We start from the raw sequence: 10653 nt of genomic DNA on the forward strand, positions 1-10653 counted from the left end.
CCATGCCTCAGTTTCCCCATCGCTACGACACGAGAGACTTTACCCACACTTTTGGTCACCAGTCCCCGGGGGGGAAAGACCCCCACGGTGAGTTTCCATTGAGTGGCAACCCGTGGCCACCGGCAGGTCGCCACATGTTCCCTGCGCCGGTGGCACACGGCCAGGCCCCCCAGCTCGCCCGCTGCTGCGTGCCCGCGCTCCAGCTGCCTTTGTGCTCGGGCGCAGGTGGGAGCGAAGCGGCGAGAAAAACAATCGAGAAGAGGAAAAAGGAAGAAGCGAGAGCAAGAAGCGGTTGGGGAGGAGGAGGAGGCCGGTGCTGGCAGCTCCAGCGGGGCTGTGGGGGGGTCGGGGCACACCCGTTGTATCCCCCCCGCATGGACTCCTAGGTGCCCACCCCGAAGTTCGCCGGCATGGCCAAAACCACCTCCCTGCACTGCCGGGTGGTGGAGGGGAAGGACCTGCCCGCCAAGGACGTGTGAGTGGCTCAGGGGGGGTCTCACCCCCCCAATTTCCCCTGGCCCCTCACCCTGGGAGATGTGGCGGGGGGGCGGGAGGGCTGGGAGCCCTGGGTGCTGTGCTCTCCCTGCGGTTTTGGGGGTCCCCGCTTGCACTCATGCTGGCAGGGACCCAGTACTCCAAATGGGGGAGGTCTGGGGGTGACAGAGGACTACCAGCCCCCTCAGCCCCCCACGCCCACTGAAAGGTATAAGCCCCCCAACCCCTTGAACATCCCCCCCACCAGGGCAGGGGTAACACTTGGAGGGACACCGTCCCCCGCACCCCCACATACCTGGTGGGCATCCGTGCCGTTGGAAGGGGGAGCAATGGGCCGGGGGGGTGCAGGGAGCCCCCCTGGCTGCTCCTGCCCGCGGATCCGCCCCCGCGGAGCGGGCAGCAGTCCGGATGTGCCAGCCTGGCACCGCGGCGGCTGCCAGCGCCGGGCAGCGGGGCCGCCCCTGCCTCAGTTTCCCCACCCGGAGGGTGCTGCGCTGGGTACCCCATTCTGGGGGTCGGGGCACCGCGGGGCCATCCGGACCCAGCAGGATAGGGGAGAGGTGTCCGGTGCCACCCCCAAACCCAGCTTGGGGCTGCGGAGGGGCTCGGGGTGACCCGCTGTCGTCCCGGGAGGTCGGGAGCTGTCACCCCCCAGCTTTTCCTGCCTGTCCCTGCCAGAGCGGCCGGACCATGGGCTTTGCTTGCCGGGGGGATGTTAGGGTGCCCCTGCTGTTTAACGCCGTTCCTTAACCAGCCACATCTCCCGCTGCACCCACGGCCGGGACCCTCCCGTCTGTCCCCACGCCCGTGGCTGGGACAGGGGCTGGGGTCCCCTCCCTCGCCCCGCCCGGGGGCTGCAGCACCCCTTGTCATCCCCTGTCTCCAGCAGCTGGGGATTCGGGGCTCCAGCATCCCCCTGGGAGGCAGCCCCCGGTGCTGTAAATGAGCAGGGAGGGGGCTTTTCAGGGGAGAGCCCTGGATCTATCGCTTGTCCCCTCCGGCGCGTCCTCCCCCGCGGAAAGGGTTAAGCCTGGGAAGGGCTCCGGGCCAGGCCAGTGTCACCCTGACACTGGGGGTTGCCACAGAAACTGGGGCTTGGCTGTGCCGCTGGCGGGACATGGTACCCACGTGGGAGAAGGATACGGGCGGGCGCAGGGCGATGGCTTGGGCGGCGGGGGCTGGAACAAGGTGTTGTCCCCATCCCCATGTCAGCTGCGGGGCTGGGCTGAGACCTGGCAACTCATCTCACCTCCCGGGGCTGGGGTTGAAAGTGCTGCTCAGATCCGGCCCCCTGAGCCCCCGCAGCAGCAGCCCCTAGCCTGGGTGGGACCCCAGAGGATGGGTGGGACCCCAGGTAGGGGGCTGAGCCCCCCAGCACCCACATCCTCCTTCCCAGGTCTGGCTCCAGTGATCCTTACTGTGTGGTCAAGGTAGACAACGAGGTGGTGGCCAGGTATGTGGGACACCCTGCCACCTCGGGGAGGGGACACATGGGGGGACAGGTGGTGTCCCTGGGGGGTGCAGCCACCTCTGCCACCACAGAACAGCCACGGTGTGGAAGAGCCTGAACCCTTTTTGGGGGGAGGAATACACCCTACGCCTGCCCCATGGCTTCCGCAGCCTCGCTGTCTACGTGCTGGATGAAGACACCATCGGGTAAGGGGGACAACGGGGGTGGGCACCAGGGATCCCCCGAGGGGTGGCATGTCCCCACCAGTGGCCTCAGTGCCCGTCATGTCTCTGCCCTGGCAGGCAGGACGACGTTATTGGCAAAGTCTCGCTCAGCCGCCAGCAGATCTCGGCTGAGCCACGGGGTGAGTCGGGGCACAGTGGGGGGCTGGGGGTCTGACAAGGCACCATGGGGTGCCCACCCTGTCACCCCCCGGCAGGTGTTGACAGCTGGCTGAGCCTGGTGCCCGTGGATCCCGATGAGGAGGTGCAGGGCGAGATCCACCTGGAGCTGGGGGTCCCCGAGCGGGGCCACCCGCGGGTGCTGCGCTGCCACCTCATTGAGGCCAGGTGGGTGGGGGGGACTGATGGGGCACAATGGGGGCACAGCCACCCCTAGGGTCTTATTTTGGGCTGGTGGGGTCTGGGCAGTGGGAGGAGGGGAGGGGATGGGGACAGTGGTGGCACAGGGCTCATCCTTGCCACTTGTCACCAAGAAAGGCCCTCACTGTCTCCTGCTTGGGGACATCAATGGTGCCAACATGTGTCATGATGCTGTGGGGTCTCAGTGGAGAATGAGCTGCTTTGGACACTGCCAGCCCTGCTCGGGGACAGGACAGGGGGACAAGGGGTGGCCCAGAGGGCCATGGGGTACCTGGGGACAGTCCCCATCAGACCAGCTGGCTCTTGCAGCAAGTTTCTCCCCTTTGGCTTCCAAATTTGGGGAAACTAAGGCACAGTGCAGCCTGTCCCTCTACTTTGCTCTGAGTGTGTGTGTGGGTGTGTGTCGCACATGTGTTTGCGTGTTTGTGCATGTGTATGTGCGTGTGCACACGTATGTGCCCACACACGCGGTGCCAGCCAGGCAGGATGCTGGCAGCGGAGCAGGCGGCAGACCCAGCAGCATCCCGCTGCCATGGCAACTGAAGCGGGTACCAAGGCAACACGATGGCCATGGGGCCAGGCATCAGGGACAGCAGAGCCCCCACACACTGTGCTATGTGGCCCTCAGGGACCGGGGGAGGAGGTGGTTTGGGGAAGAGCGCTGAGGAATGGGGACCCATTCTCACCAGCATTGCCCCAGCGTGTCCCATGGGTGCCCCATGGGTGCCTGCTGTGCCCAGGCAAGCCAGAGGAAATGGGGGACACGGGGGTACAGGGACCGTGCTGGTGGGGATGGGTGCTGCCCGCTGCACCCCCGCTGACCCCCACCTCCCCACAGGGACCTGGCCCCCCGGGATCCCTCGGGTACCTCGGACCCCTTTGCCAGGGTGTTGTGCTGTGGACACACATTGGAGACGGCCGTGAGTCGGGGTGCCGGGTGCTGGGACCCAGAGGCTCGGACACCTTGTCCCCCATGGCCACCCATCCCTGTCCCCAGCAGGTGATTAAGAAAACCCGTTTCCCACGCTGGGACGAGGTGCTGGAGTTCGAGCTGGCGGAGGGTGAGCTGCGGGAGGCCGTGCTGAGCGTGGAGCTGTGGGACTGGGACATCGTGGGCAAGAACGACTTCTTGGGACGGGTGAGGACCCTGGGGACACCCCCACACTCCCCTCCCTGTGTCTGGGTGACCACAGGGATGGGGACAGGGATATGTGCACCCACCAGTGCCACATTCAGAGCCCCCGCGAGTGCTGGGCTCCCCCAAAAGGGTTCCCCACTGGCGGGGGGAAGAGGGGAACAGCGTGGGGTGCTGGCATGTGTGTCCCCACCAATCGGACCTCTGTCCCCTCAGGTCGAGTTCCCCCTGGACACCATCTGCACGGAGCCCACCAAGGGCTGGTTCCAGCTCCTGCCCTTCCCCGGCGGCACCAGGGACTGCGGGTGAGCGCAGGCAGCACCAGCAGCTCCCCAGGCTCTATATATTTCATGAACTATTCAAAGTATTTTGTTTTCAACTTGCAAAGCACAAACACTTTAAAAAATGCAGGATTTTCCCCTCTTCAATGAACATTATCTTGTTTGTGCCCACATGCAAGTGTGCTGTGAGACAAAGAGCCAGGAAAATGAGCATAGAATATTATTAAATGATGGGGCCAACACTAGCCAGAAACAGCCATGGATGAGGGTCCTGCTAAGGCAAAGGTGTGTGTATTTCTAGTTTAATAAGGATGAGGATTATTGGCCTAGAAAATATCATCCTTAAACTGAGGTTTAAGATTTGCAAAACTGTAAAAAGCCTGAAAATGTGTCTTTGAATGGAAAGGCTTAGCCAGCTCCAGAAACGGTTTTCGTTTATAATGCATGGGAAATTGCGTTCCCCCTGGGAAGGACCCGGGGTGCTGGGGGTGCAGGCTGCAGGGTGTCGTTGCAGGGGACAGCTGGGGGCCCTGAGGCTGACGGTGCGGCTGGAGGAGGACACGGTCCTGCCCGCCCTGTACTACCAGCCCCTCATCCAGCTCCTCACCGAGCCCGTCCTCTGCCCCGGCCAGGTGAGTGCTACAGGGTGGGGGGACCCTCGAGGGGCAGGTGGGGAGCACCGCGGTGTGGGACCCCCCCGTGCCCACCCTGCCCTCCCCACAGCCCCCCGCTGGCACGGCACTGGCCATCCTGGAGGAGGTGACCTCGGGGGACAGCCGGCAGGATGTGGCCACCAAGCTGGTGAAGATCTTCTTGGGACAGGGGCTGGCTGTGCCCCTCCTGGACTATCTTGTCACCCGCGAGCTGGCCAGGACCAGTGAGTGCCAGGGCTGGGGGCACCACCTGCACCCCCCAGGCTGGGAAAATGGTGTAGCAGGGTCCCCCATAGGGAGAAGAGTGGGGCCACCAAGGGGGAGGCAGGAAAGGTGCCACGTGTCCCCGGGGTCGGGCACAGTGGAGACAGCTGGAACATCGCCCCGTGCCCGTCTCACCACAGCCTCTGCGCCCTTCCAGCGGACCCCAACACCCTGTTCCGCTCCAACTCATTGGCCTCCAAGTCCATGGAGCAGTTCATGAAGGTGAGTACGGGAGGTGACACCGGCCACGTCCCCGCTGTGCCCTCCTGTGATGACATGAGGGCACATAGCCAGGCAGGGTTTGTGGGAACAGTCTGGGGACAACACTGGTGACTTCCCGCCCCTTGCAGGTGGTGGGGCTGCCCTACCTGCACGAGGTCCTGAAGCCCGTGGTGAACCGCATCTTCGAGGAGAAGAAGTACGTGGAGCTGGACCCCGACAAGATGGAGCTGAGCCGTGGCAGGCGAGTGCCATCCCCACCACGGTGTCCCCAGTTGCTGCTGAACCCATGGGTCACCTTGGTGGCTTTTAACCCGGCGCTGTCCCCGCAGGAGGATCTCCTTCAAGGGGTCCCTGTCGGAGGCTCAGGTCCGGGAGAGCAGCCTGGAGCTGCTCAAGGGCTACCTGGGGGACGTCGTCGATGCCATCGTGGGCTCGGTGGACAAGTGTCCCCTCCTCATGAGGGTGGCATTCAAGCAGCTCCGCAGGCGGGTGGAGGAGCGCTTCCCCTCACAGCAGCATGAGGTGGGACACGTCGGGGGGCCAGGGGTCCATGTGCCGCCAAGTCCCCCACCCTGAGCCCTGAGTTGTCCCCATGCCTGGCCAGGAGGTGCGGTACTTCGCCATCAGTGGGTTCCTCTTCCTCCGCTTCTTCGCTCCCGCTGTCCTCACTCCAAAGCTCTTCAGCCTCCGGGAGCAGCACGCGGACCCCCGCACCAGCCGAACGCTCCTGCTGCTCGCCAAGGTTTGGGAAGGGCTGGGGACACTGGGGGGGATGGGGACACTGTGGAAGGATGGAGACCATTGGGAGGGATGGGGACCCCAAGGAGTGATGGAGACACTGGGGAGGAATGGGGACCTTGGGAATGGATAAGGACCCAAGGGAGGGATGGGAACCCTGGGGAGGGATGGGGGGCATGGGGAGGGACAGAGACCTCAGGAAGGGACAGGGACCTTGGGGAGAGCTGGGGACACTGGAGAGGGACAGGGACTCTGGGGAGGGATGAGGACACTGGCGAAGGATGGGGACACTGGGGAGGCATGTGGGGCCCAAGGGAGGGATGAAGACCCCAGGAGGGGAATGGAGACCTCTTGGAAAAGATGGGGACCCAGGGGAGGGACGTGGACCCCAGGGAATGATGGGGACCCCAAAGAGGGCAGCACCATTCCTGTCCCCATGCCACACGCCACGGGCTGGCTCCTTCCCACACCACTTGGGGCCAGCGCTGCCCGTCCCCAGCCCATGCCACCGCGCCCTGGGCACAGCACACAGCTGCAGGGGAGCAGCCAGAGGGGCGTCCTCCCCTGCAGTCCCCACACCATTGTGGAGTACGGCAGCGTGAACCCTTCCCGGTGTGGGGCAGGCACTGCAGAGCATCGGCAACCTGGGGCTGCAGCTGGGGCAGGGCAAGGAGCCGTGGATGGCCCCCCTGCACGGCATCCTGCTGCCCAGCGTCACCCGTGTCACCGCCTTCCTGGACAGCCTGGTCGCGGTGGAGAGCACCGAGGGTGAGCGGGCACACTGTCCCAACACCCAACACAGAGGGGTGGCATCATCCCTGCTGTCCCCTGGCAGCATCCCCGGGGAGGGGGACACGCTCGGTGATGTGCAGATGCTGCCAGGATGGCCAGTGTTGGGCATCCTCGGGCTGGGGGAAGCGGTGGCACTCGGGGTGACAGCGCTGCCTCTGTGCCATGGCCACAGCGGGCGAGGAGCCAGTGCCACCGGCACTTTTCCAGCCCTCGGCCACCATCAAGGAGGGGTACCTGCACACCCGCACGGCAGGGGGGGCCGCGCTGCTGCCCCGCTTCGCCTTCAAGAAAAGGTACTTCTGGCTCAGCAGTGAGGCCCTCACCTTCTCCAAGTCCCCTGAGTGGCAGGTGGGTGCTGCCTGTGACCCCCACTCTATGTGGGGTGTCCCAGGGATGTGGGTGCAGTGAATGATGGTGTTTTGGGGCCCCCAGGAGCGCTGCTCCATCCCAGTGCCGCAGATGCGGGCGGTGGAGCGGGTGGACGAGGGCACCTTCCAGCACCCCCATGTCATGCAGATCGTGGCGCAGGACGGCGCTGGGGAGCTCCACACCACCTACATCCAGTGCAAGGTATGTGCCCCCCACCCCACCCCAAGCACTCCAGGAACCCCCCACCCCATTGCCCTAGGAGCCCTCTCCCCAGCACTCAGCCGTGGGGCACCCCACGGTCCTGTGGGGACAATGGGAATGGTCCTGGTCACTAATCCAGCTCTACCCAGGCATGGGCTGTACTGGGAACACTGGGGTGCCCAGCACTGGCTGTACTGGGGTCAAGGGGTTGTCTAGGTCCTGGCTGTACTGGGAAAATTGGGGTATCCTACTCTGGCTTTACTGGGGTCACTGGGATACCAGCTCTGTGGTACTGGGATCAGTGGGGTATCCAGACACATTTGTACTGGAGTCACTGAGGTACCAGCTCTGTGGTACTGGGATCAGTGGGGTATCCAGACACATCTGTACTGGGGTCACTGAGGTACCAGCTCTGTGGTACTGGGATCAGTGGGGTATCCAGACACATCTGTACTGGGGTCACTGAGGTACCAGCTCTGTGGTACTGGGATCAGTGGGGTATCCAGACACATTTGTACTGGAGTCACTGAGGTACCAGCTCTGTGGTACTGGGATCAGTGGGGTATCCAGACACATCTGTACTGGGGTCACTGGGGTACCAGCTCTGGGGTACTGGGATCGGTGTATCCAGTTGTATCTGTTCTGGGGTCTCTGGGATAATAGCCCTCTCTGTATTGGGATAACTGGGTTCCCACCCCTATTTACACTGGGGTCACTGGGGTACCCTGGCTCCCGCAGTGCCATCTCCCCACCAGGTCCTACCTGGGCAGCTTTGCCATCAAACTGGCGCTCCCTGTCACCTGGCCCTGGTGCCCAGCCCCGCCAGGGGCCCCATCAGCATCACCCATCCCCACCTCCACCCTCCTCCTCCTCCCCACCAGTGACTCCCAGTGCGAGGTGCCCACGGGTGCCTGGCGCGGTGCCACCCTCCCTCCCTGTCCCCGCAGAGTGCCCAGGAGCTGTGGCAGTGGCTCTGGGCGCTGCGACGGGCCAGCAGTGCCAACGAGGCCATGCTGCCCACCTGCCACGCGGGCACCTTCCGCGCCGGGCGCTGGACCTGCTGCCTGCAGCCCACCTGCACGGGTAAGGCCGGCAGGGTGGGGGTTCCCCCGGGCAGGGCCTGTGGGGGACCCCGACATCCCCACTGTGGCTCTCGTTGGCAGCACCCGGGTGCAGCCGGACCCACAGCACCGTGGTGCTGGGTGAGTGGAGGGACCCCCTGGACCCCGCGGCAGCGGCGCAGACCCTGTACCGGCACCTCCAGCAGGCAGGGGCCCAGCTGCGGTGAGGCTGGGGGGGACACCCTGGGGGACCCCGGGTGCTGGTGGGCAGGGGGGAGCGTGCTGAGGGTCCCTCTCCTGCAGGGCGGCCGAGGGTCCCAAGGGCAGCGCAAGGGATGAGCCCCCAGGCCCAGGGCAGGCAGGTACGGGCAGCCCTGCGGGGGCGATGGGGACTCTGCACCCCAGGGTGCTGGTTGGGGCGACCCCTGCTTGGGGACACACCAATGCACGCTTGTGTGTGCATGAACATGCTTGAGCATGCATGCACACACTTGCACATGCAGGCAAAGATGCACACGTGCCTGTGCTTGTGTGCGCACACAAGCACACTTATGAATGCACTTGCACACGCAAGCGCGCTTGCACAGACATAACACGCTCGCACAGGCAGCACACACACACAGGCAGCACACACACACAGGCAGCACACACACACACCGGCAGCACACACACACACACCGGCAGCACACACACACACAGGCAGCACACACACACACCGGCAGCACACATTTGCAACACGCATGCACGCACACTCACAAAGACACAAGCACGTGTCCACATTTGCATGCACAGCCAGGCAGATACTTGCATGTACTTACACATGCATGCACACACAGGCACAGGTGTGAATGCACTTGCACACACATGCACATGCATGTACACACTTGCACAAGCATGCACACTTGCACATGCATGGACACACACACACGGACACACATGCACAGGCATGCACACCCACACACACACCCCACACCCACAGCCAGCACTCCACTGGTTCCTTCCAGTAGGGGACAGCAAATACACGCAGCCAGGGACACAGGGACACAGGGATGGACACAGGGACACAAGCCCAGCTGCATGCACATGCTCAGACTCAGCCCCACGCACGGCTGTGCACACGCCGATACACACGCGGGTGCATGGGTGGGTGCACACGCACACAGGGACACACTGGCACCCACCCGGAATACACCCGACACCCACACAAACATCCACCCACCCATAAACACCCCCCATCCCCACGAACCCCACGCACACAAGCACCCCCAGCAGTGTCTGTCCATGTCGTGGGGTGCTGGGGGGTTGGGGGATGGATGAGGGGCCGTGGGACGGGCTGGGATGTGGTGGGATGGGGGGACATAGTGGTACATAGTGGGTGGTTCGGGAGTGGGTGCTGGCGATGGGTGTCACGGGTGGGTGCTGGGGGTGGGTATCAGGGATGGATGCCGGGGGGGAGGCACTGCTGGGGGTGCCGGGGGGTTGCTGGGGAGTGGGTACCACGGGGTGGGTGCCGGGAGTGGCGCTGACCCTGCCGGGGGGCGCAGACGAGCCCGCCGGGGGACGGCTGCAGGCGGTGCTGCGGGACCTGGACATCGCCCATGACGCCTTCGCCCGCCGGGACGGCGCCCCGGGGCCGCCCTCGAGCCCCACAACGGCCCCAAGACCCTCAACAACCCCGAGTCCTCCCATGGCCCCGCCGCTCGCCATTTGAACGCCGGAGACCGCTGCTGGACTACAACTCCCAGCATGCCCTGCGCCCTCTCTGCGCGCAGCCCCACCTGCCCGCGCCGCGGGGCATGCTGGGAGTTGTAGTCCCTGCCACCCCCTGCCCTCCCGCTTCCCCCTTCATCCCACCCGGGACCCGTGTGCGAAAACAGAGGGACTGAGCCCCCTCTCCCCCCGCCAGCACAACACACACACGCGCTCCTCTGTCCACGGGGGTGCCCCAAGTCCCACCCCCCCGCCAACCCGGCATCCCTGCAGGGAGGGACCAACACCCACCCTTGGGGCCGATCCTGGGGCGATGCCACCCAGCACCCCAGGAAAGCAGGAGGTGCAGGGAGCCGAGTGGGGACACGAGGACACTGGCCCGGCGCGGGGTGTATTCTGTAACACAGAGATGTACACATGGCACCAGCTGTACGCGGCTCCGTGGGGCAGCGGCGGGTGGCACGGGCGGCTGATGCGCAAAGAGGCCACGGGTAGAAAAAGAAAAGCACCAGCCCACGATGCTATTGCCACGGGAGCAGGGTAAACCGGAGCAGTGGGGGGGGGACACAGGGACACGTGGCGAGTGGCACCGGGTGGCCCAGGATGGGGGAGAAGCCCACCCGGCAGGGCTGCAGCATCGGCAGCGAAGCGGCGCGGGCGGCGTTGGCACAGGAGGGGAC

At 64.9% G+C, this 10653-nt stretch overlaps 1 protein-coding gene across 1 annotated transcript; it reads left to right on the forward strand.

Annotated features, from left to right (window-relative positions):
• Positions 1-410: 410 nt before the first annotated feature.
• On the forward strand, positions 411-9974 carry RASAL1 (RAS protein activator like 1; the record flags this gene model as incomplete). Its single annotated transcript, XM_080355006.1, has 20 exons — positions 411-475; positions 1892-1948; positions 2038-2151; positions 2248-2309; positions 2385-2514; positions 3386-3467; positions 3548-3685; positions 3899-3987; positions 4478-4595; positions 4687-4840; positions 5038-5102; positions 5231-5343; positions 5432-5624; positions 5707-5844; positions 6464-6608; positions 6805-6980; positions 7065-7202; positions 8103-8285; positions 8366-8486; positions 9808-9974. The coding sequence occupies 20 exons, from the start codon at positions 411-413 to the stop codon at positions 9972-9974; spliced, it is 2448 nt and encodes an 815-aa protein (XP_080211132.1).
• Positions 9975-10653: the final 679 nt, after the last annotated feature.

Source organism: Nesoenas mayeri (genome assembly GCF_963082525.1).
Source record: "Nesoenas mayeri genome assembly, chromosome: 17".
Lineage (NCBI taxonomy): Eukaryota > Metazoa > Chordata > Aves > Columbiformes > Columbidae > Nesoenas > Nesoenas mayeri.